Source organism: Zonotrichia albicollis, chromosome 3 (genome assembly GCF_047830755.1).
Source record: "Zonotrichia albicollis isolate bZonAlb1 chromosome 3, bZonAlb1.hap1, whole genome shotgun sequence".
In the NCBI taxonomy this organism is placed as follows: Eukaryota; Metazoa; Chordata; class Aves; order Passeriformes; family Passerellidae; genus Zonotrichia; species Zonotrichia albicollis.
Genome location: NC_133821.1, coordinates 106871968 through 106894145, shown reverse-complemented (window position 1 = coordinate 106894145; position 22178 = coordinate 106871968). Strand labels below are relative to the sequence as shown.

Here is a 22178-nt window from a genome sequence, read left to right as displayed (position 1 = left end):
GAGTCTCAACATCTGTTGCATGCTGCTAAGTTCAGTTCTCTCCAGACTACGTGCTCGAATTTCCAAGTTATCCTTTGAAAAGAGAGTTGAAAGCTTGACAAATGTGGCCCTCTATTAGTAAGGCCCACTGATAAGTAGAAATCAATGCTTTAGTGACTGTAATTGCATAGAAAATAACTTGAGTTTTAAGTCTCTTGATATGGAAGTTCATGACTAAGTTAAATTTGATTAAGAAGACTGTTAAATCTATCTGAGCTGCTGCTGAAATGCATCCAGATTTTTTTCTCTCATTTTAACTCTGAGGATAAACTTAGGATTCCAAGGACTGTAGATGGGCTTTCAGTCATTTGTAAAAAACTGTTAAGCAGTTTGTTTCACAAAAAAAGATTTACACATTTTTTCATTTGTAAGTTTTTTTAGAGAGGCTTCTGTGGTGGATTGACCTTGTCTGGCTGCTAGAGGCTCCAACAGAACAAGGGGAGAAAATAAGATGGAAAAGCTGATGGGCTGACGTAGAAACAGGGAGCTGAGCTGGTTCACCAACTACCACCATGGGTAAAACAGACTCAACTTGGGAATGGTTAATTTAATTTACTGCCAGCTAAAATAGAGTGTGATTGTGAGAAGCAAAGACAAAACCTAAAATACCCATCTGCTCCTCCTTTTTCCAGTCTCTTTACTACTCCACTGCCCACTCCTCTGCCTTGTCCAGCCACGTGGCACAGGGCATCAGGCATGGGCTGGGACCAGCCCATAATAGTTCTCTGTTGCTCCCTCCTCCTCCAGCTGTGGCCCACAGCATCCTCTGTGGGCCACAGTCTTTCAGGACAAATACCTGCTCCCATGTGGTTTCTCCGGGGGCTGCAGCTTCCGTCAGGAAAACCTTCCCCAGCATGGTCTTGTCTGCAGGACGTAGGGTAATCCCTGCTCAGGGGACTGCAGTTCTTCCTCCCCTTGGCATCCCCTCTTCCTTCCCTCACCTTGGGGCTGGCAAGGCCCATTTCTTGTTGTAGCTCTGCATCTCGTGGCATCAGCTTGCCATGTTCTACTTGATCACTTCCTCTTCTTTGGCCATAAGTACCTGCAGTTACTGCTGTCTTCTGTGAGCTCACTGGGTTTAATCCTTGGATTTGATGCATGAAACAATAGCTTGTTTTCAGGGCAAATGATGCAGATTTTTAAAACATTACTTTGGAAGACTTCCCTGTTTTCTTAATTTTCTGTCCTTTATGCAGTCAGTGGCACATGGGTTGCAATTATCCTTATTCACTTCTTTCATTTCTCATTTTTTTTTCTCAACTTCTGTTAATTTTTCTAATTACAATTAAATTTTGAAACCATATCAATTTGGTAATTTTTGAGGCAGTGTTACAGGCTTTATTTCCATTATAATGTAATTTATAATTAAATATTTATTAGATAATAATGCTGCACTTAGCATTCCACTGTTACATTATACATTGTGTAATAGGTTAGAATCATACAAAAGCAACTTTGTATGCACCATGTGGATGAAAACAAGTTAAAGGATGATCACAGAGCTAACTGTAAACTCACATCAACATAACATGACTGTCTATTTTAGCTCCAGAAAGATCACATTTGGGGTTTAACTATTCTAACATTTGCTTTTAAAAGCAAATTTGCCACCGTTTCAGAAGTGCTAAATTATGGCTAGAAGAGCTTTCTGATGTACAACACCTTATATTAATTGTAAGTTGGCTCTGTTCTCAAAACTCATCTGACACAAGGTACTCTGTGCCCTTTCAGTTGGTTAAGGCCTTGGGTTTGTTTGGAAGGAATCTGCATTTTTAGTATTTTCTTAAATGATTATTGTGAAATACAATCTCTATTTTTTGCCATATCTATGTTATAAATGTAGCTACCACAGTGTTTCTTGGCTAAGAAAATCACCTTTTCCTCATTGCTTCTATTTTGGTTTTATTTTTCTGTCCTTTTAAGTATATAGTCTCTCCAGCATATATTTGAAAAGTAATTACTATTTCCTAGCAGTTTATCTTGCTGATAAACTCAATCTTTTGAGTTTATTTAAATATATGTCTCAATCTTTTTTCCTTCTTATTTCTGATGGTTTTCTGGATGGCTGACTTTAGCTGCTCAGTAATTTCCTTTTTCAATTTAAATGTCACATATTATTGTATTAAATGAGTGCAAAGAATTTAGATTCCCACACTTTAAACAGCAAGAAAAGAGAACATTGCTCAAGATTAATGTAGTATTCAGCGATTCTTAGGCTTCTGTGCAATAAACATTTTGGGAAGTCTAAGTTTAGCAAATACCATAAACATTTCACAGAGAAAAGCTGCTTGTGCTTGCACAGCAAGTGACATGGCATAGTCTCAGCAACCCGTTCAGACAAAACGCTTGGATGTAATTATATAGTAGAGAGGGAGAGAAATAAAAATATGTTGATTTAGAAATTGAAGAGTCACTTGTGCTTTAATTTGAAGGACAGCCATTAAAATCACACAGAGGACTTGGTACTACAGTATGGCTTAGGCAGAGCATGACATTCAGTGCAGATCTTAAACCTTTCAGTTATGTCAAAGTCTGCAAGCAGCAAAGTCTTACAAGGGAAGCAATACTGTCATCACTTGTGCTCAGCATAGAAAAATAGAGGCGTCTTCTAGTGGTAGAATGTTAAACTTCAGAATAGGTTGTTTCTTTAAAATAAGCAGGGAGGAAAAAGTGAAGGATTTGCAAATAAAAGACTGCAGTGCCACATGATTTTACAAAAGCTGCTGGATGTGCTTTGTTTGCATTTAGAGCTTTAGTGTTTCACAACCAATCTGGGGCTATTTTCTGCAGTGCACTGAGCCCTGGTCAGCTCCTTTGTAAGGTGTTTGTCATAGTGCACGTGTGTGTGGGCTTGGTAATGCCTTATGCTAGTTATGCCTGAAGAGATGTAAAGCTCACCTAAAAGCACTTCTCTTAAAAGAAAGACAACCCTGAATCCCCAAATGCCTTCTTTCTTTTCTGAAGAAAAAAAACTAAACCCAAAGGAAAAAACCTTAAACCAAGAAAAGGAAGTAGAGTTTCCTCTGAAGTAAGTTTTATTTGTCCATGTGACATCTCTGTTCCAAATGCACTTCTGCACTGTGACAACAAAACAATCCAATTTTGTTGCTTTTTCAGCCCGCTAGTTTCCTCATAATCTCTGATATTTGTCCTACTTTCTCCCTAACGTCCATCTCATTTTTTTTCCTCAGCTTGTTGCCTCTCTCTCTTTTCTCGTCACCCTACTTTGAACCTTTTTATCTCTTCATCCAGTCCTCTTGGACATTTGTTCTTCTTGGCCACCTCATCTCACAAGTCTTCCCTTCTTCCCTGTATTCTTTTGTCTAAAGAACTGAAGTGGTTAAGGGAAAGTTATTAAAGACAACAGGGCCAGAAGAGCCTGACCCCCAGTAAAGCAGTCGTATTTAAGCTGGGATAAACCGCTGGTTTTAGTATAATCACCTAAAACTTACAGAGACAACCAGAATAAAACTAACCTTATAAATATGTAGTCTACTGACCTGATTCCAGTGTAAAGTTAAAATTAATTATAAACTAGAGAGAAATACAGAGGAATCATTAAACTCTGATTCTAGAAAGAATAGATTCTACTGAAATAATATATTCTTGAAAACCTCTCCCTGTGACTGCAGATGAGGCTGGAATTGTCTGATTTTTTTCTATTATGTCTGTTTTGGATTTAAATAACTAAAGTTGATTTGTTTGGCTGAGATCATTCTGCTGGCAGTGTTGCATAATCTGAATTAAAAAAGCTCAAAGATGGAGTCACAAGAACATGCAAGGATCAAATCAAGACTAAGAAGAACAGTAACTGAGCTTGGAATGTTTATCACACATCTTGGTGAAAATGATCTTTGCAGTTCACAAAATGGGCAGAGTCTTTGAACCCAGCAGAAGGCTGATGTATCTGAAAGTTATTTTTTGATATACAATGTGATCAGAGGTACTCCTGCTTCCTGCAGACTCCATGTTTGTGTTTAGTGTTCAGCTACATCAAATATGGCAAATATTGAGCAAACATCAGTATGCAGGAGAGGTCATCCAAGTCCTGGCAACAGCAGATGGACCTCACCAGCTCTGGAAGCTGTTTCTAAGGCAAAGCTACCTTCTACCAAGCAGGGAATAAGAAAGTTCTTTAAGTTGCTGACATGATTCTCTTCCTTTTATATAAGGGATCTAACTGGCCATTAAATTTAACTCCTGACACACACAGAAACCTGCAACACAGAAACCCCTTACCTGATGAAAAAGATTGCTTGCTTCTGTTGAACAGGCATGTGAGCACAAGTCCAGTTCATGGTCCCTGTATTTGTACTACCATGGAGTAGGAATCCCTCTATTTCAGATAATAAAGAGGCAAAATGTCCTTGACTATTGCCTCTTCCCCAAATAGCCTTAAGTTGTCGCTGCACTATATGCCTTTTATTTGTTTAGGAATTACAAAGCCTGATTAGATATCTGAGAATATGCAGGTAAGTACAGAAGATCAGAATGGTTCTCCTCATCTAGCAAAGTTCTGATCTCAAATTTTAACCTGTTTTTGTAACAGTAGCTTCATCAGATAATGAAATGTCATTACTGTTTGATTTTTTGAAGTGTTTTGTTCTGCACTGCTTTACATCATCTTACCCTATTGAAACTTCCCTCTTTCCCTGTGTGGCCTGCCAGTAGTATTGCAAATTCAGAGCAGTAAACCTCTGATATTAATACTGGGTATAGTCTGTAAATTTGCTGTCAACAATGTTCTGTTTAGATCAGTTAAAAAATTGCAATATTCTTACACTGGCACAAAATTCCTGGTGCATTTTCCTGCCCCATTTTCCTTTTCCTTATCTTTTGAATCTTCCGTATTCAGACCCACAATTGTTTAACCCTTTCTCAGTCTCCCATGGTCTTTGCTTTCCTGAAAATCTACACTTTTCCTTACCAAAAACATTGTTTTCCCTGGTTGTTTTTTTTTTTTTTTAATAAATCTGAAATATCCACTCAAATTTGTTGTAGAACACTGACATTCTCTCTTCCCCTTCCTCAAATCTTCCATCCCAGATTTACTGAGGTTCCTTTGTGCTCGAGCTTGGTAGCACAGATAGCACAGACTTAATCAACTTAGCCTCAGACTCTGCACCTGGAGCGAGAGGTGGGAGAATTAAAAGAAAGGACCATGGACATCTCAGAAGGTAGGATCAACAAAGATGGAATTGTAAAAAACCAAAACAACAAAAAGCCAAAAACTCCCCTGTCATCCTTTTGGTAGGGAGTAACTGCAAATCAGATGTTGAGCAAACTCACAATATGTTGTGTTTCCTCAGGATACTCTGGTAGCTTTTTTGTCTGAGGAGATCATGTTGCTGGTCCATGTAAGGTAGAATATTGTACAAATAAAGTGTGTGTTAGTTTTAAACATATAAGAAGTTGCTGTGATGGGAAGAATCTGCTTTCTGTAATTATAAGGATTATAAGCATATAATTAGGCTTTTCATAATTATAAGGATATAAGCATTTACATTCATAACAAAAAGGCTTAAGTATTTCTAATTATGTGAAAAAAAACTATAAACTTAGGATAGATGATGAAACCTGAATAGCTATAACATGTATAGGGCATAATCCTATTTGGTACTTTGTCAAAACCCTGCTGGATAGTAGTAATTGTGCCAAATACTAAAAGTACCATACAATGCTCAACATTCCCCCTGTAGAAAAAGTTCTGTCCAGCTAAATTAATTTACACCATGGTGCCTTTTTTTTTCCCCTGAAACTAAATATTTCACAAATATTAATTTGTGAGTTTTGCTCTTTCACTGAGAATTTATTTTCTTTCACTGAGAGCTTTCTTTTTTTTTCTTAAGAAAAGTTAAAACATGCAGGATCAATCTGGTGGAGGTTTATAATGATTTTGTTTTAGCTTACATTTCCAGGTTTATCTGGATTCTGTTTAGTACTATTATCTGTATGTGATGTAAAAAAAGTATTTGTAACAGATCAGAAACCAATCACATCTTTGTGCCCAGGCTCAGGAGGACTGTCCCAGGCAGGCAGTGGTGGTGAGCCAGGGCTGTGTGTGGAGCTGCCCAGGCACAGGAGGAACCATATGCTAGGTGCCACTCTCCTCCCACTGTATCACTCACAAATTAGATGCCTAATTTCACAATCTAGTTGCAAGGCTCTGACAGACTTATTCTTGGCTTTGTGTGGACTTGAGAGTGTGGGAGCTCTAAGAAAACTCAGCAGCCAGAACTTCTCAGCGTAGGAGTTGGTGGGGCACAGAGGAAAATTCTGCCTAAGCAGAGTTCACATTCATAAATCGTGATTCTGTGTGAGTGGAAAGATGATCAATCCAAGTGGTCAGAGAATATTTCTGTCAAGCTGCATGGCACTGATCTCTGCAATGAGATGATCCTGCAATATGTCAAAAGCATGCTTTTTTCTTCTCCCAAACATTTTGTTCTTCCAAAGAGGATTTTGGGCATTTGTTATAACTGACAGATCCACATGTGCTTGCACATGCTCCCTTATGTTCCTTTGGCAGCTTGTTACATCATCCATAAAAATCTTTGTCTTGACACGATTGTCACTGCTGTGTTTTCAGCTCATTCCCATGAGGAGTATTCCTTAACTGCCAGCCGTCCTCTGTTGCCTTCTATCCCTATTTACAGCCAGTAATAATCCTCCTCTTCCTCACAGCCCCAGAGTTTTTGCATCATGTCTTCCTAGTGCTCTGTTAGTCTCAGCTCCACTGTCTCTTCCTGTGGATCCAAGCAGTGTCTGTAAGCATTGCTCGTTCCCTGTGTTCATTTTTCTTTCCCCCGAATTGCCTCTGCAGACAGAGGTGCCCAGAACAGATCTCCTGGTGACCCCATGCTCCTGGTGGCAGTCAAGGCCACTATGTTCTGCTCATTAACTTAACAGTGATAGGCATTGTACAGGTTGGGAACCCCAAATACATGTTTTAGATAGATGACCTCTCAGACCTAGGGGGGATGCCATCAGCTGTTCACACAGTTCTTCAACACAGGATAGAGAGACCTAATCTTTGAAATCTCTGGAGATGTGTGTATATATGTATATATATATATAGACATATACAGACAGACACATATATGCTGTAAATATAAGACAGCTTTGTTCTCACTATATCACACTGGAAGCTTTCCACACTCAGTCACTCCACCAGCTTTTGGTAGAAGTAACCTTAAGCTGAGGAAGTAGCTCTGTTCATACTGTGTTCATGCATCATGGTGTATACGCCATGGAGAAAATGGGTCAACATGCTGTGGGCTTTCCAAAGTCCCTCATGTGAGCTCAGAGCCTCTGCACTCAGATCTTCAGGTTATATGTATGGTTTGCTTTAGGGCAGAAACCTGTGTAAGACACTGAGACAAGAGTGAGGCAGGCCTTCTAGCAGTAATGTATATAACATAGCTAGCTGGAGAACAGTAAGGCTGTTATCAGTGCTTTATTCTTTAGAGTTTCACAGAGTTTTTGATGTTTGAAGGTGCCTCTGGAGATCATCAAGTCCCAATATTTGCTTAGAGCAGGTCCAAGTAGATCAGGTTACCAGGACTGTGTTCCTCTGGGTTTGATTATTTCCAAAGATGTAGAATCCAAAATGCTATTTTTAATATTTTTTTGTGTATGTCTAGGAATAAAAAATCAAAATTTATTTCATGCGTATCAATTCCCCTATGACCTGCACCAGTTGACCCACTTACTTTTCCTTTCCATGAGCTTTTTATAAATAATTATATGTGTATATATATAAAAGATGTATTATATAAAAGAAGAGTATAAAAAGATAAGGAATGGTGCTGTAATGAAAGCTCCCACAGAAATGATGAACATACCCATCCACGGTTAAAGACAGTCTGGTTCTAAGCATTTCTCTATTTTTACTGCAGTTTGTAATTGTAGAAGTGGAGAAACAGAGTTGTCTCTGTTTTATGAAGAGGAACTAAAACTTTTTGTCAGTCCTGACTATAAAGTTGTTTCATGCCATTTACCTTATTTTGTCAGATTTCTGTAATGTAAAAAAAAAATATTTGTGTTCTATGTGTATCTGTAACTATGGGAACCATGAAGTGATTAAGAGGAGTACAGCTTCTGTGGCTCATCAAGGCAGCCAAATGTCCAAATAGATATACAAAACTTTTTAGGGTTTTTTTGAAGAAGGTTAGAAGAATACACAAAAAATATCTTTGTGATAATAATTTCTAGGATAACTTAATGGTCTGTGAAAAATGGAGATTGATGTTACAGAAAATGTGACTAGCAATTCATGGCTACTATGTTATCAGAAGAAACCGAAGGAAATTCAGGCAAGAGAAATAAAGTTCAAAAATAATCTAAGCTATGAGGAAGGAGACCTAGATTTAGAAGATCACAGCTAGTAACTATGACAATGCAGGTTTTGGGGTATTTTTTTAGTACTAACTTCTTTGTGTAGCAGATTTAGAAAAGAACTTGCAGGGGAAGAATATTTAAATTACTGTATGTAAATGTGCTGGTGTGAATTTTTAGACACAACTACCGCCTTCACCACTAGTGATTTTGCTTTCTTCCTTGAGCTCCAAAGATGTTCTCAGAGAATTACATTATAGTACTTCTGGATAGTGTCTGGAACATGGCAGTGTGCTGTTTTAGAATGATATTTCATGTTGTTACTTTATAGTTGCCTAGGTGTCTGAGTTCCAACACTCAGTTTGCTGCAGGATTATTCTAGATCATGTTTAATTTTTGGGAAAATTGTTGGCAGCTTTCTGAAAGATTGGCAGCAGTAGCTTAGAGCTTTTGGCTGAAGGGCATATGAAGAAAGGTGTTTTTCCTTTTCTTTTTTTAATCTTAAAATTAAAATGAGTAGTAACATTGTTGCTAACAGCAGTGGCAACAAAACTAGCATGAAATGCCCTTTTGATGTTAGCTACTTGAATCACTGCTCCCCTGCATCTTTTCCCCTTCCTATAGGAAGTTTTTAGCTGTGGATTTAGGAACTGAGGCCAGGAACATGATTAGAATCAGTAAGTGAACTGTGTGCTCAGTTGCCTAAAAGTAGGCATCTGATGCCATTTTTTTTGCCCTAGGTACAAAAGACACATACATGTGTCTGGCACATGGGACCTAAGTCCTGTGGCAGCAAGCTGGGATATGCTGACTTACTGCTACAGGCACTAGGCTCTCATTAGACACAGGATTGTATTTTATTTCACTGTTTCTACATGAAAGTGAGTGGACTCTCTTTGGCTGGAGACCTAAATACCTGAAATGCCTACAGTAATTTCAATGTAGACAGAAACAATTTAAGCGTCTTACTCAAATCCTTATTTGTACACATAGAATGTCGTTTGAGAATGTAACATCTAAATTAACAGAAAGACAAGCAGAAAAAGAGTAGGAGGTGCAGTCTCTTGTGCAAGTGGAAAATTCTGGTAAGGCAGACTTCTAAACATCCCTCCTGGAAGTTCTCAGTCAAGCTTGTGAATGGCACCATAGGCTTTAAGGCAACAGGTAGTTCTGTGAGCAGCCTCATTTCCTATGAACTCGTCTTGTGGTTGAATTGTCATGTTGGTTCTGTGACGCCAAAAGAGATTGCACTAATGAAATATTTATAAGAATTTTATAAAGCTGCATGTTTTATGTAACTTTTAAGAATATAATGACCTGAAAACTTCCATGCCTGTGCAATTTTTATTGCATTTGTCCAGTGGGGTAGCTCATTATTGTAGGATGCAGGCAGAAAATAGGAAGAAGCCAAATCAGCTGTCTGCAAAATCTTCCTTTTCTTGCCAAACTGGAATACAAATATCTAGCTGAAAACCTAAGTTCTGAAGAAAATCTGCTTCCATAGGAATAGAAGGACAGAATACTAAATTAAAATGGCTTATTGCCATTGTCCTGAAATGGCTGAGCTCTGTATGTCTGGTGACCATCAGCATGGGCAAAGTGATCCTCTCCCTTATTGGAGAGGTGGGCAGCAGAGAATTGCATAGTCCTGTCAAACCCTTCAGTCTAGAGGAGAGGCTTTAGGAAAATCAGAACCTAGACTTCTCAGTTGCTTCTTTACTAATACCTTAAACATAATCTGGGACCGTTCCTAAGTTTTAGAGTGTCAGTGTGAGTAAACTGACACAAGGCTATTGGCACCCTCTTGATCTTCTGCCTTTGGCATTTTCTTATCAACTTTTCCTGGGAGGTGGGGAGTTGGAGTGTGCTGTGGTACACCCCCTGGAAGCACCTTGTTTGGAGTCACCTTGCTTTGAAGTAGAGCAGAGATCCTAGCACAGATACTGATTATTTTGTGTCATTTGGCTTCAGTGGTCAAAAATGTTTCTGTGCAAGTCTAGTGTGCCAGTATTGGTGTAATTTCAAGATGTAATTTGATGGAAAATGCTGAGACAGTGCTGTATGTAAAACATACCCTTATCCGCATTTGCTTTTGTTTCTGGTCACATGATTTTACTAGTCATCATTCCCTCTATGAAAAAAACTAGATGTGACAGAGCATTAAACCAGTTTAAGAAAATACAGATAAGTTTCTGCAATGTTTTTAAATACAAGGGGCTCCTGGAAGAACCTGACTGTCAAGGAACAGTATACAAGTGGGTATGTGGCACAGGGAACCTTCCTGTGAGAAAGAAAGGGAGAGAACAAACCCAGATAGGGAGAGAGGAGAGAGTTGGGGAGAAGACCTTCCCTTTTGCTGGGCAGAAGCTATTGGATGCACCCAGCTGTCTGTACATTTTGAAAAATATATTTAATGTAAACTTGGACTCATGAGTGCACATTCTTTAGAAAGGCAGAGTTGTTTATTTATTAAGATTTTGGACTAATGTAAGTATTCAGGCAGATTTTCAGCTTTATTTATTTATATTTTAATGGAGTGAAGTGGTCACAACATTTTAGCTAGGATTTTATTACAGAAATCATTTTGATATTGCAGAAGAGATAAATACAATTCTGTATAATAACTTCATGGTTTGCTGCATATTTTTATGTTGTCTCAGAAACATTAAGTGATACATAATCTAACTTAATTTTGTGAATGAAAATTTTGTAGGAGGTAACTGTTATCAGAGCTCTGCTGAAGTTAATGGTGCCTCAGGCAGTGAAGAGGGTCTGCCTAATTAGATCTGTCTGAAATAACCAGTGTCTCCCAAAAGTGCGTAGGAGGAATGTACATTAAATCAACAACCTGAAAAAATGTTGTGTACACCCTTCAGAAGGGAAATAATTAAGGTAGTGTGAAGGTTCAGTAAGGAGTAGCTTATGTCCTGCTCTGTTAGCACACGTGACCTAATTTGCTGCATAGGAATGAAGCAGGATGCATGGGAGTCATCCTAACTGTGGGATTTCAATTTCTAAACTCAGGAAGCAAAAAAGGAGTGTGCTCCTTATGTATCGTCCTCAGAATCTGGGCTTGGGTGAAGGATTTGGGGAACTTGCTCTGACCTCAGTCTGAGTTTTGCCTGGCATGTGTCACATAAATTCAGTATAACTTTTGTGCTCCCCACAATGTGACTTTAGCCTCCCACTGCATGTTTGGAAGTTTCCAAATTTGACTTTGAAAAAAAGCCTTTTTTCTGCATTCTAAAATGCAGGTTTGAAATATTTAATAATGTAGAATTGTTCTTATTTTTGTAACTGAAAATGCTTTTTCTGTGTGTATAGTGATATATATATATATTACTTACTATGGGCTCTTTCAAGTTGGAATTTCATGTTGTGTTAGTACAGGAATTCTGTTCCTCCTCATTGTGGATCACATTCAGCAGTACCTGTAAGAGTAAGTTTGAGGAATATTTTTTCTGTGAATGAAATACTCTGTATTCCACATGAAGGCAAGCATGGGATCCTTCTAGCATGTTTTCACGCAGCCTGTCAAGTTTCCACATGAATCTGTGTGGGAACTGCTGACCCACATGTGCTGAGTCCTGTGTGTGCCACTGGTCTTTTTTGTTATGTAGCAGTAAAGCCCAGAACCCTTTGCTATGCTGTGAAAATGCACCTTTTTCCAGAGCCATGCATATGAACCCTCTGAATGAAGAGCCCCCTTTTACTGGTTCTCTTTAATAGCTTCACGTGTGGAATTGCATTGACATGTGCAAGGATGCAATAAACCAGAAACAAACCCAGAAACAAAAACCAGACTCTGGATGTCTTGAATGGGTTACTGTAGCACTTCATCAGAGCTCACTGTCCAGAGGAGAGTAAACAGAAACTATTTTTGAAGTGACAAGCCAGAGTAAAATTGTCTTATGCTCTTCATTTTACTGATGCATCGCGTGGAGGTCCAGAAGCCACATTAGAGAACTGTAATCCTTCATCAGAGCATTTGTTTGGTTGCCTAACATCTGTGGATTGTTAAGATAAGTTATTACACAGACCTGCTTTAGTTTAGATTAGTTTGGACCACATCCCAGTATATTCAATCAGGATATAATTCCTGCATGCTGCTGAATTGCTTGCTCCACATACTTCTCTAAAAATGTTTTTCAATATACAGTTTTGTCACTGAAACTCCTCTGTCACCTCAATTTTTGATTTTTTTTTTTTCTCTTAAAGAAGAGCTTTTATTATTTTTCCTTTTGGACCGAATAGATCTCAAGGCAACTGTAGCATTTTTTAATTCCTGAAGAGATTCCTAAACAGGGTGGTAGTATAGCTTCTATGTGAGTATAATACAGATTTCCTATGTGTGTAATCTGTGTTGATTGGTATGTATTGTGTTCAAGAGGCAGAGTTTAAAAATAGCTGTAAGAAAATGGCTTTGTATTTACTTGTCTACTATTTCTTCTTTCAGTATTCTGTACTTTTCTGAGTCTCTTTGTGAATTAGCAATTCTTATTTGATTGTATCTCATAATATTTTTTGCATAAAATGAATTACAGTACCAAGGGTGATTATACAAATTAACAGTATTTTCTTGAAGTTTAGTACATAATTTATACATATTTAAAATTATTTAATACATTAAGTTGTAAAGGAAGTATGTTATTGGGCTTCCATATATACACACATATGAAATTTAATAAGGATAATTTCCTTAAGTATTCCTTATCCTTTAAACAAACTAGTTGATTAATTTTTTTATTAACACCTTTTTCAACCTTTCTTGGAAACTGATAAAATACAAATAATGACATTTTTTGTTACTAATTTTCGTTTATAGCATTGACATGGATTTTGTACAAAGACACATTTTCATGCACACTTTTGCTGTCTAATGAACTAACAGCTGTGGCAGATCCTATAAAAGCATTTCAAAATGTGGCTTTTTTTCCTTTTAGCCTTTCTGGGGTTTTTTTTTGAATGCCTATAATAATAATAATAACCTGATAGACTAAACGTCTATTCTGTTTAGAACACATAGTCTAATAAACTGAATTTCTGGTTTTTGAGGTGTACTAGATGGAATAAATTAGACATTTTGGAATCGAGGGTTTTTTTTTTTTTTTGAGGTCTAGAATTTATCTTTGTCAAAGTTGCTGTTTCTATTATCCTATTTACTTCTATTATCCTATGTTACTTGTTTTCATCATGATATATGTTTATGCCCCTGTTGCAATAACTGTAGCTTTCGATTAAGGTTGGGTCTTTTTTATTTAAAGGATTAATAGATACTTTATTATCCTTCTTAAACAGAAGAAATATAATAGTCATCTTTTGATAAAGGTGGAATCCTGACAGGGGGTAAAGAGTTGGATGTCTTCTCTGTGTGGTTTGGTCAAACAGTGCAGGAATGCACTTGAAGTTCTGATGTAGTTTTCAGACCTACAAAGATAGTCTATTTAAATAAATGCTAATTATTTTAAATATGTGAAATGCCTAAAATTTTCATCGTACCTCGTAAGCCATGCACTACCTCTACAGGCTAGAGAGTAAAAAAGCTCAGTAACAGAACTTTGTCCTGTTTAAGTTTCGTCCATTAAGTGTTTTTTTCTCTTCTTTTTTATTTTAAGCACTGTACAGTTTTGTGACTCTTGCATAATTCCTGTGTTTTCACAAAATAATCCAAGCATATTTTTCCTTCCAACTTTTACCATTCTTCTTTGCCTCATTGCAATTTTACCCATTCCTATATACTTTCTGTATTAAATTATTTTCTTTACCATTTTCCTTAATAATAATCAGCTTTGTTTCCTCTCATCTCTGTTTTTATTTCTGACAAAAATCTCTCTCTTCTGTATCCTTCATACATTTTGCCTATTTTTCTTCTTTCTGAAACTGTTTTTTTTCTTTGTCTAAATTTTATCTTAAATTTTCACATACTTTAGTCTTGATTAACCATTTCTTTTTCTCTGGTGAGTTGCTCCTGTACATAAGACTGTCTCTACAGTATACAGGCTGGAAACATGAAGTCTTGCTTTAATGTATGTGCTCCTTTATATCTGTGTGTAAGGAACTAAACCCCCCAATTAAAAAAAACCAAAAACCTAGGCACCACAGTCTAGGCACACAACTTTATTGTGATTTACAGGGGTGCAAGTTTGTTAAGTTATTATTTGCAGCTGTCACTCAAAGAGATAATGATGATGGTTTGCAAGTAGTACAGAATATGGTACTTCTGCATTATTTTGATTGATGTATTTAGTTTTCTGTTAGTAGATTTCTTAAGGTTTTACTTTACACCTCTAAGTAGTTGCAGTAGGTGTAGCTAAAATCATTCACAGTACATAATGAATTTATTTGCAGGATAATGTGGAATTATTCAATGTGAGAAAATTAATTCACAAGAAAATACCGTGTCAATTTTCTGTGAACACAGAAGTTGGGAGTTAGCTGGGCAGGACACTGCCCCCTGAGGTACAAGTCCTGTTTGCAGTCTGGTGGGCTTGTCTGTCCTGACAGTGATCCACACCAGTGGAAAAAACCCACCCCACTCCCCGCTGCATCAACCCCCCAGCAAGCACTGCTCATGTGGTCGGTGTGTGTTCAGAGGAGAGCTAGGGCTGGGCTGAGGGAGGATTGCCACAGGTAGGACTGATGTATATTGACAAGACATTTTGGAGAAGCTCGCATAGCATGTGCCTGTAGGATGCTTGGCTCTAGCCAGTGGAGAAGCATGTTCTGGGTCCTGTCATGAGCACCAGCCTCCCTAGCTCAGAGAGCCAGAGGCCGGCCCTGCTCGGCGCTAGTGAGCATGCATTCCGGGCTCTGGGAGGCAGCTGCACTGACTCTTTTGTTGTCTTCAACTAGGTTATGTGGGTATGCAATTTATGTCGAAAGCAACAAGAAATCCTAACGAAATCCGGAGCGTGGTTTTTTGGGAGTGGGCCACAGCCGTCGCCCAGCCAGGACGGGACGCTGAGTGACACGGCCACGGGCGCGAGCTCGGACGCACCGAGAGAGAAGAAAGCCAGGCTTCAGGAGCGATCGAGGTCACAGACTCCCCTGAGCACAGCAGCTGCCTCATCACAGGAAATCTCCTCTTCCAGTGTGCAGCCTGACCGTAGGAAAGGAGCTGAAGTGTCGCAGCCGGCTATGGGCCCGGACCAAAAGCAAGCTTCAAGGTCTAGGAGTGAACCTCCAAAAGAGAGGTAATGCTTTCTGTCTAGATAGAGCCTACAATGCCAAATGCTAGTTCAGTTGGGCCTTCTGTATGTTTACTATTGTGCAAAAACAAAGAGTAAATTGATTTACTGACCAGGGAAAGATAAATTGTTGCTACCAAATACATTATCTATTTTAGTCTATGGAACATAAAATGAGGAAAAAAAATATTTTATGGATATTCCCATATACTTCAATGCCTTTTGATGTATACTTTGAATACAGAATTGTAGGTTACTTTTAAAGTTTAAATTTGACTGGTATTTTAAAATTATTAAGCTAAGAGCTTGAATTTTTAAAGCAACATTCTCCTGAAAAATCCATACCTAAGCAATCAGAAAACACCCTGTGGAATTCTTTCGGATAACCTTATGTTTTATATGAGATATCATTCATATTATTTCCAATTTTATTGTTAGAAATAATACAGGTAAAAGACCTCATTTACATGTGTGAAGCTAACATTCATGTACAACAGCAATAGTGCCATCTTGATTGCAGAGCAAGTTTTTTACAAGGATAAAGCAACCAGAAGCAAAGTATTTTAAATGACTTAAATAGGTAATCCCTGAGCTACATTTCATGTGATCAATGGGTTGAGGAGTAGGAAATCAGGAGAGGCTAATGCAATGAAGCAGTTGCTGATCCTTTGGCTGCTGCCTGGCAGATGGCAGAGCAGTTGAAGATGGAGCCTGTGACAGCAAAACAGGAGTTGGCCATAGAAGATTCTCCAAATTCTTGCCAGAATGGTTGATGATTTTTTTCCCCCTAGCTGAAAATGGATGGTGAGCTAGTAAATTACCGTGTGGGTGAGATCTGTCTGGGTTTAACTGTATCAAATTCAGGTTAGTGTTACATATATGCATCGTGTAAGTGATGCCCTTCCATAATTCTGTAGACTTTTGTCCCTCAACACAGGGAAGGCCCCCAGGGCAGCTGTAGCTTTTAGGGCAGGAAAACACTTTAGATTTCTGCTTTGCTGCCCAAAACTGAGATGTTCATATCAGTTATACAGAAGAATTAGTGTTCTTTACTTGTCACTGAGAGTTTCAAATGAATTCCAAGCATTCTGATTAAAGACTATGTGTAGTAAGCTCAGGTCCTGTTGATTGCCAAAAATTATGGAGAAACAGGAGATGAGGGGAAAAAAAAAAGAGAAGGGAATAATGTGGATGATGTCCAACTTTGTTCTTTGTGAGGGTCTTTGATATGTAACCTAAAGATGTGTCTGTTGTGGAAGGGAAGATTCAATGCCGCAAAACAAAGTCCTAGTGACTTTGTCCCGGAGTGCACTCTTCTCAACTACACTGTGTAGCTGTGTTCCTCCTTCTTCAAAATCAATGGATTCATATGTGAACTGCTGAATGAAAGGGCAGTTGGAATGATGAGAGAAATAAAAATGTCCTCCATAAGGGAATCTTATGATTATTTGGCTTGTTTATTGGCTTGCAGAATATGAAAGAGAAAAAAAAATCATACAGCTTCATTATTTATTGTTTTGTACTCATGTCTGCATGGAGAAATAACTTCTCATCCTCTTTTATTATTTATCCTGGAGAAAGTAATACCATTAATTTATCTCAAGAAATCAATCTGCATTCCTTTACATGTTTATGAAACGGGCACTTCTTTTTAGAGTTTCAAAGATAAATCAAACTAGTTTAAATATTATTTCTGGATATATTATCTTTTGCATTTTTTTAAACTATATTACTTCTTTCTGTAATATTATTGTGGTAATACTCCATTTGGTGGTATTAACATCTATGCTGTCAGGGCACTTGAAATGAATTGTGTGGTTAGTCTGTAACTCCCATGACTGCTTCCAGAAAAATGGAGAACATACTCCAGTGCTCTGTCATAGTGTTGCAGTGACTGCAAAGACAACTCTGGGTCTTCTTACTTACATGGGTAAATTATCCATGTTAATATTCGTTTTTGAGTTTACTCATTAATTGAACCATTCATAATTTATGTTTTTGTGGACTCTGGAAGTTGTTTGCTATTGGAAAATAAAATTAAGATGGAAGGATTAATAGATTAAATTCAAGGTAATGGATATTCAATATTTTCTGTTTTGCCACAGCTTATCCTGATTTTTAAATTTTTTTCCATAACTGTATGCAAGTATTTCTATTTTCCATTCAATTCTTCATATTACTGTACTCCTTTTCATTGCAGGAAGAAGGCAGTATCGGTTTCTGACCAGAATGGCAAAGGTGTAAAGAGTGAGCGTAAGCGTGTGCCAAAATCCTCACTTCAGAAAGAAGGACCAACAGACGACAGGGAGCGTAAAGAGCGGAACGAAGGTAGAAGGCTGGAGAAAGGCAAGTCACAGGATTACCCAGACTTGCCAGAGAAACTTGAGGAAGGCAAAGTGCCTGACGATGAAAAACAAAGGAAGGAAGATGAATATCATACCCGTTACAAGAGTGACCCCAATCTGGCGAGATACCCTGTAAAACCACACCCCGAGGAGCAGCAGATGCGCATGCACGCCAAAGTTTCTAAAGCACGACACGAGAGAAGACACAGTGATGTAGCTTTGCCACACACTGAAATGGAGGAAGCGGAGGTACCTGAGAATAAATTAGGAAAACGCTCACAATTACAGGGAACTCAGGACAGAAAATCTCTTGTGGAAACTCAGAGGTCGTACTCTATAGACAGAACAGGTGATGTAAGAATTTCTGTTTCTAAACAATTAACTAATCATAGCCCACCAACTCCCAGGCATAGTCCAGTTCCTATAGAACACGTAGAATACAAGAACCACGATTCCTTTATAAAACAGAGCCGCCTTGATCCTAGCTCTGCTATTCTCATGCGAAAAGCAAAGCGGGAGAAAATGGAGACCATGCTAAGGAATGATTCCCTTAGCTCTGACCAGTCGGAATCAGTGCGGCCATCCCCTCCAAAGCCTCATAGAGCAAAAAGAGGCGGAAAGAAAAGGCAGATGTCAGTTAGTAGCTCAGAGGAAGAAGGGGCATCAACACCAGAATATACTAGCTGTGAAGATGTGGAGATAGAAAGTGAAAGTGTCAGTGAAAAAGGTAAGGACTTTTCTGTATATTATGCACATGGCCATGATTTGGGGAAAAAAAAAATTCTGTATTTTTCTCTCTCTTTTCCTCTTTTTAATCATACACTTTTTCCCCTTGCCTTTCTTTTTTTTGCCAACTGAGAAGTGTCTTATACCTGATTACATGTGCTTTACAATGTTTCCTTTTGCATTCTTAGATGAGGTGATTACAGGTAGTGTCAGCTGATGAGTTTCCTTTTCATTCTCTTCCCTCTTTCACCTGGAAGTGACAGAATTCAAGGGTTCTAGTCTACTCTCTTGATGATATCTGTACTCCTTTGGTCATTACTTCATTCTTTTGTCTGTACGTAGAACAGACAAAATGGATGGATTGAAATTACAAGTGAGTTCTGTGACAATCAGAAGAGACCATTATAAGATATGCAAATTATTCCTACATTTAATAAAATATCAAAAATCTGCCAGAGTTCATTGTTACTAAGGACAAGTAGATATGGGGCAAAGGGAGTGTTATGTAGAAAAAAAAAAAGAGAATTGACAAAGTTGTTATCTAGATGAATTTTCTCTTGAGCTAAGAAGTATGTTTAAAGTCTGTTATATCAGTTTGTCTTCATCTGTTGATGGTAACACTCAGCAGCAAGGAATAACTTGTAGTACACTATGTGCTTTTAAACAAAGCCTTTCTTCTGGCTGAAGAAGTTAATCAAATTTAGGAATCCTGAACAGATAAAATAAGCATTGTCAGAAAAGACTGTGGCAGAATTTAGCAACAGTGTTACAATCCTGCTTTGTCTTTGGCTGACAGTACAGTGAGCTGGAAGCTTTTTGTGTCTTTGGTTTTTAGCTCCTTAGTTTAACTATCTGTGTTTGTACCTTGAAAGTTTCCTGCTGGTATTCATACTGAAAATTCCAAAGGCTTCTCTGCATTGCCTTTTAGTTCCTGGCACTGTTTCCTGACATGTCTGTGATTCATCCTTGCTAATCTGTCTGTCTGTCTTTATCTGATGTTGTGATCTCCTAGCATCACCAAAAGCTCAAGGAATACATAGCAAAGATAGCAGATTTCTCTCCTATCCCATCTGGATTGCTGCTTGTTTTAACTTTCTAAGCATGAGCTTTTCCATTCAAAATGTGGAAACTTGCTTTTCTGCTCATTTTTAAGAAGGAATGGTGATCATACTCTGAAAGTTTATTCCAGATCCCACTCAAACATAAAAAATCTCACTTATTTGACTGAATTTTGTCAAATACTGGAATGTATCACACAGAGATTTGTACAGTCTCCATCCTTGGACGTGCTCAAAACCCAAATGGAGAAGGCCCTGAGCAATCTGCTCTGCTGACACAACTTTTGAGCAAGGGTATTTGAACTAGGGACTCACAGAGGTCCCTTCCTGTCTCAACTATTCTGTCTTTCTAAGACAACACATCTCTTACACTTATTTTGTGGCCATGTTTTAAGCTGGCATTTGGATTTGTGTAATTTTCCCTGACTCCATCTGTTGGAAGTAGAAGCCAGTAATACAGCATTTCTTTTCCATCTTTCATTATGTTTGTCAGTTTGAGGTTGCTTATGAAGTGGACGGAATTTCCCATAATCAGTGTAGGTTGTTCTTATAAACTGAAAGATTGTTCTGTAAGTGAAGTCCAGGCTGAAAGTTACTGTACTGATATAATTACATTGATATAGTTGGTGTTATAATAGTCTTTCATACGTAAAATCTTTCAGTAGCTGCTTTCAGGCTCATGACACTGATATCAGCTTTTGACCAATTTCCCCATGTACTGTTAAAACATCAAGGCTTAGATTTTTTTTTTTCTCTTAGTGGTATGAATTCCAGAGAATTTCAAATGTTGCTAAAGGTTTATGTTCTCAGTGACTGAATCAAGCTCTTGGTTACCTCCTAGACACATGTTCAGGGTCCCCCTTTACAGAGTGGAGACCTTGGTTAGTATCATATCAGAGTGCTACCTCACTGTATTTGGATAAAAATTATGGATAGGAGTATGTCTGGGACCTGTCTGACCACTGACCTCCACATACATGATTTACATTGTAGAGCATTCCTTGGGACTTTTTATCTAATTGCCAACAGAAATATGTGTGTGTGTGTGTAGGTGTGGAGGGGTATTCAATGCATTAATTACAAAGGTATATTTATTAATTTAATAGCTATGCTATTTAGCCATTAATTTTTTTTTGCCTGATTTTTGATATGACTTTTCTTTAACAAGGATTGTAAATAGAAAGCCTTTGAAGATGGGGGTGTATAGCCCATAAAAAAAGAAATAGGAAATATGAATAGAAATGAGAAAGCAGAAACATTTCTTGATTGTAAAGTATCCAATTATTTTTACAGTTACCTATTCACCAGTACTTGAAATACTCTGGAGTATTTAATAAAAATTGGTGGAAAGGCAGGAGATTTTATTACCTAAGAAAATATTTTAGAAAATCCCCAGTACTCTAAAAAATGCTGCAGTAAAAGGATTTAGTTTTAAAGATGTATATATATGTAAATAATTTTAAAATACTGCTATTATAAACCTGATCATAATCCCATTCTTTGCAATTTAACAGCATTGTTACAAACCAAATTTCACCAGAACTACTTCAGTTCTTTGCTTGTAACTTGGGAGAAATACTGCACAGGTTCAAAGTTATAGCGCTTTACTTTATAAGCCCAGGAGGGTCTGGAATCCGTCCTCTCTTATCTACATGTCAGCTCAGTCAGAAACCTGGTGCCAAAGTGATATAGATGAAACTAGAAGCTTTGAATGGCCCTATAAAAAATCCCCAAGATCTTAAAAGTAATGTTTGCTTTTGGTGAATGCTAATATGAAATGATCTGCACCTAAGTAATAAAGATGTACTATTTTCAGTTCTATGTTGAACAAGTAAAATAGAAGTTTCTGTGAGAAACAGCTTACAGGGATGTTTAAAGGCAAATGATCTCCCAGAGAAAGACACAATACAGGCAGGATGGATAAGACTGTATTGAAAATCAATAGCCAAAAATGTCATGTAAAGCAGATACTGTGCAAGTGTTATTTTTAACATTTGCATTTCCTAGAAACAGATTAGTATTGCATTACCCTATCTTCTGAGCCCAAAAAAGCTCAGAAAAGCAACCTAATCTAGCTAGTGCATCCCTTGCTATTTACTTTTATTATTTAATATGTATTTCTTCAAAATTATTCAAAAAATTATGCACAAGCACTAGGAGATTTCTTTCCAAAGAGTAAATGTATTTTGAAACCCACTGGGATTTTACTTCTTTGGTGGAAGATTGAAAGATTTGTGTCAAATTGTTTCCATGTTGGAGTAAATCTAGAGAAAGAGCTCTTTATAGTATCAAAAAAAAAAAAAAAAGATGAGTGTCATCTCAAATTCTTATTAAATTATCTACACTCTTTACAGGAAACTACAGAATGCTGACAATAAATTTCATTCCATTATTAATAGAGGCTGTAGAACTCCTTTTTCTGAAATTTCTGATAGTTGAACAACAGGTGGACTGTGTTTCCAGTGAAGTCCTGGCAAGGTGAAAGG

The 22178-nt window shown here is 37.7% G+C and overlaps 1 protein-coding gene across 47 annotated transcripts in view; it reads left to right on the top strand.

The window, feature by feature from the left end:
* Positions 1–22178, top strand: part of RIMS1 (regulating synaptic membrane exocytosis 1) — a 307441-nt gene that overhangs the window by 132622 nt on the left and 152641 nt on the right. For 44 of the 47 annotated variants that reach the window (XM_074538418.1, XM_074538438.1, XM_074538423.1 and 41 more), the window contains 2 exons: positions 15229–15569; positions 17764–18635. In XM_074538418.1, the coding sequence (XP_074394519.1) occupies positions 15229–15569; positions 17764–18635 (1213 nt within the window). Of the gene's footprint in view, positions 1–11765; positions 11816–15228; positions 15570–17763; positions 18636–22178 lie in introns of those variants that run through there. The other 3 variants (XM_074538414.1, XM_074538409.1, XM_074538422.1) reach the window with 3 other exon arrangements.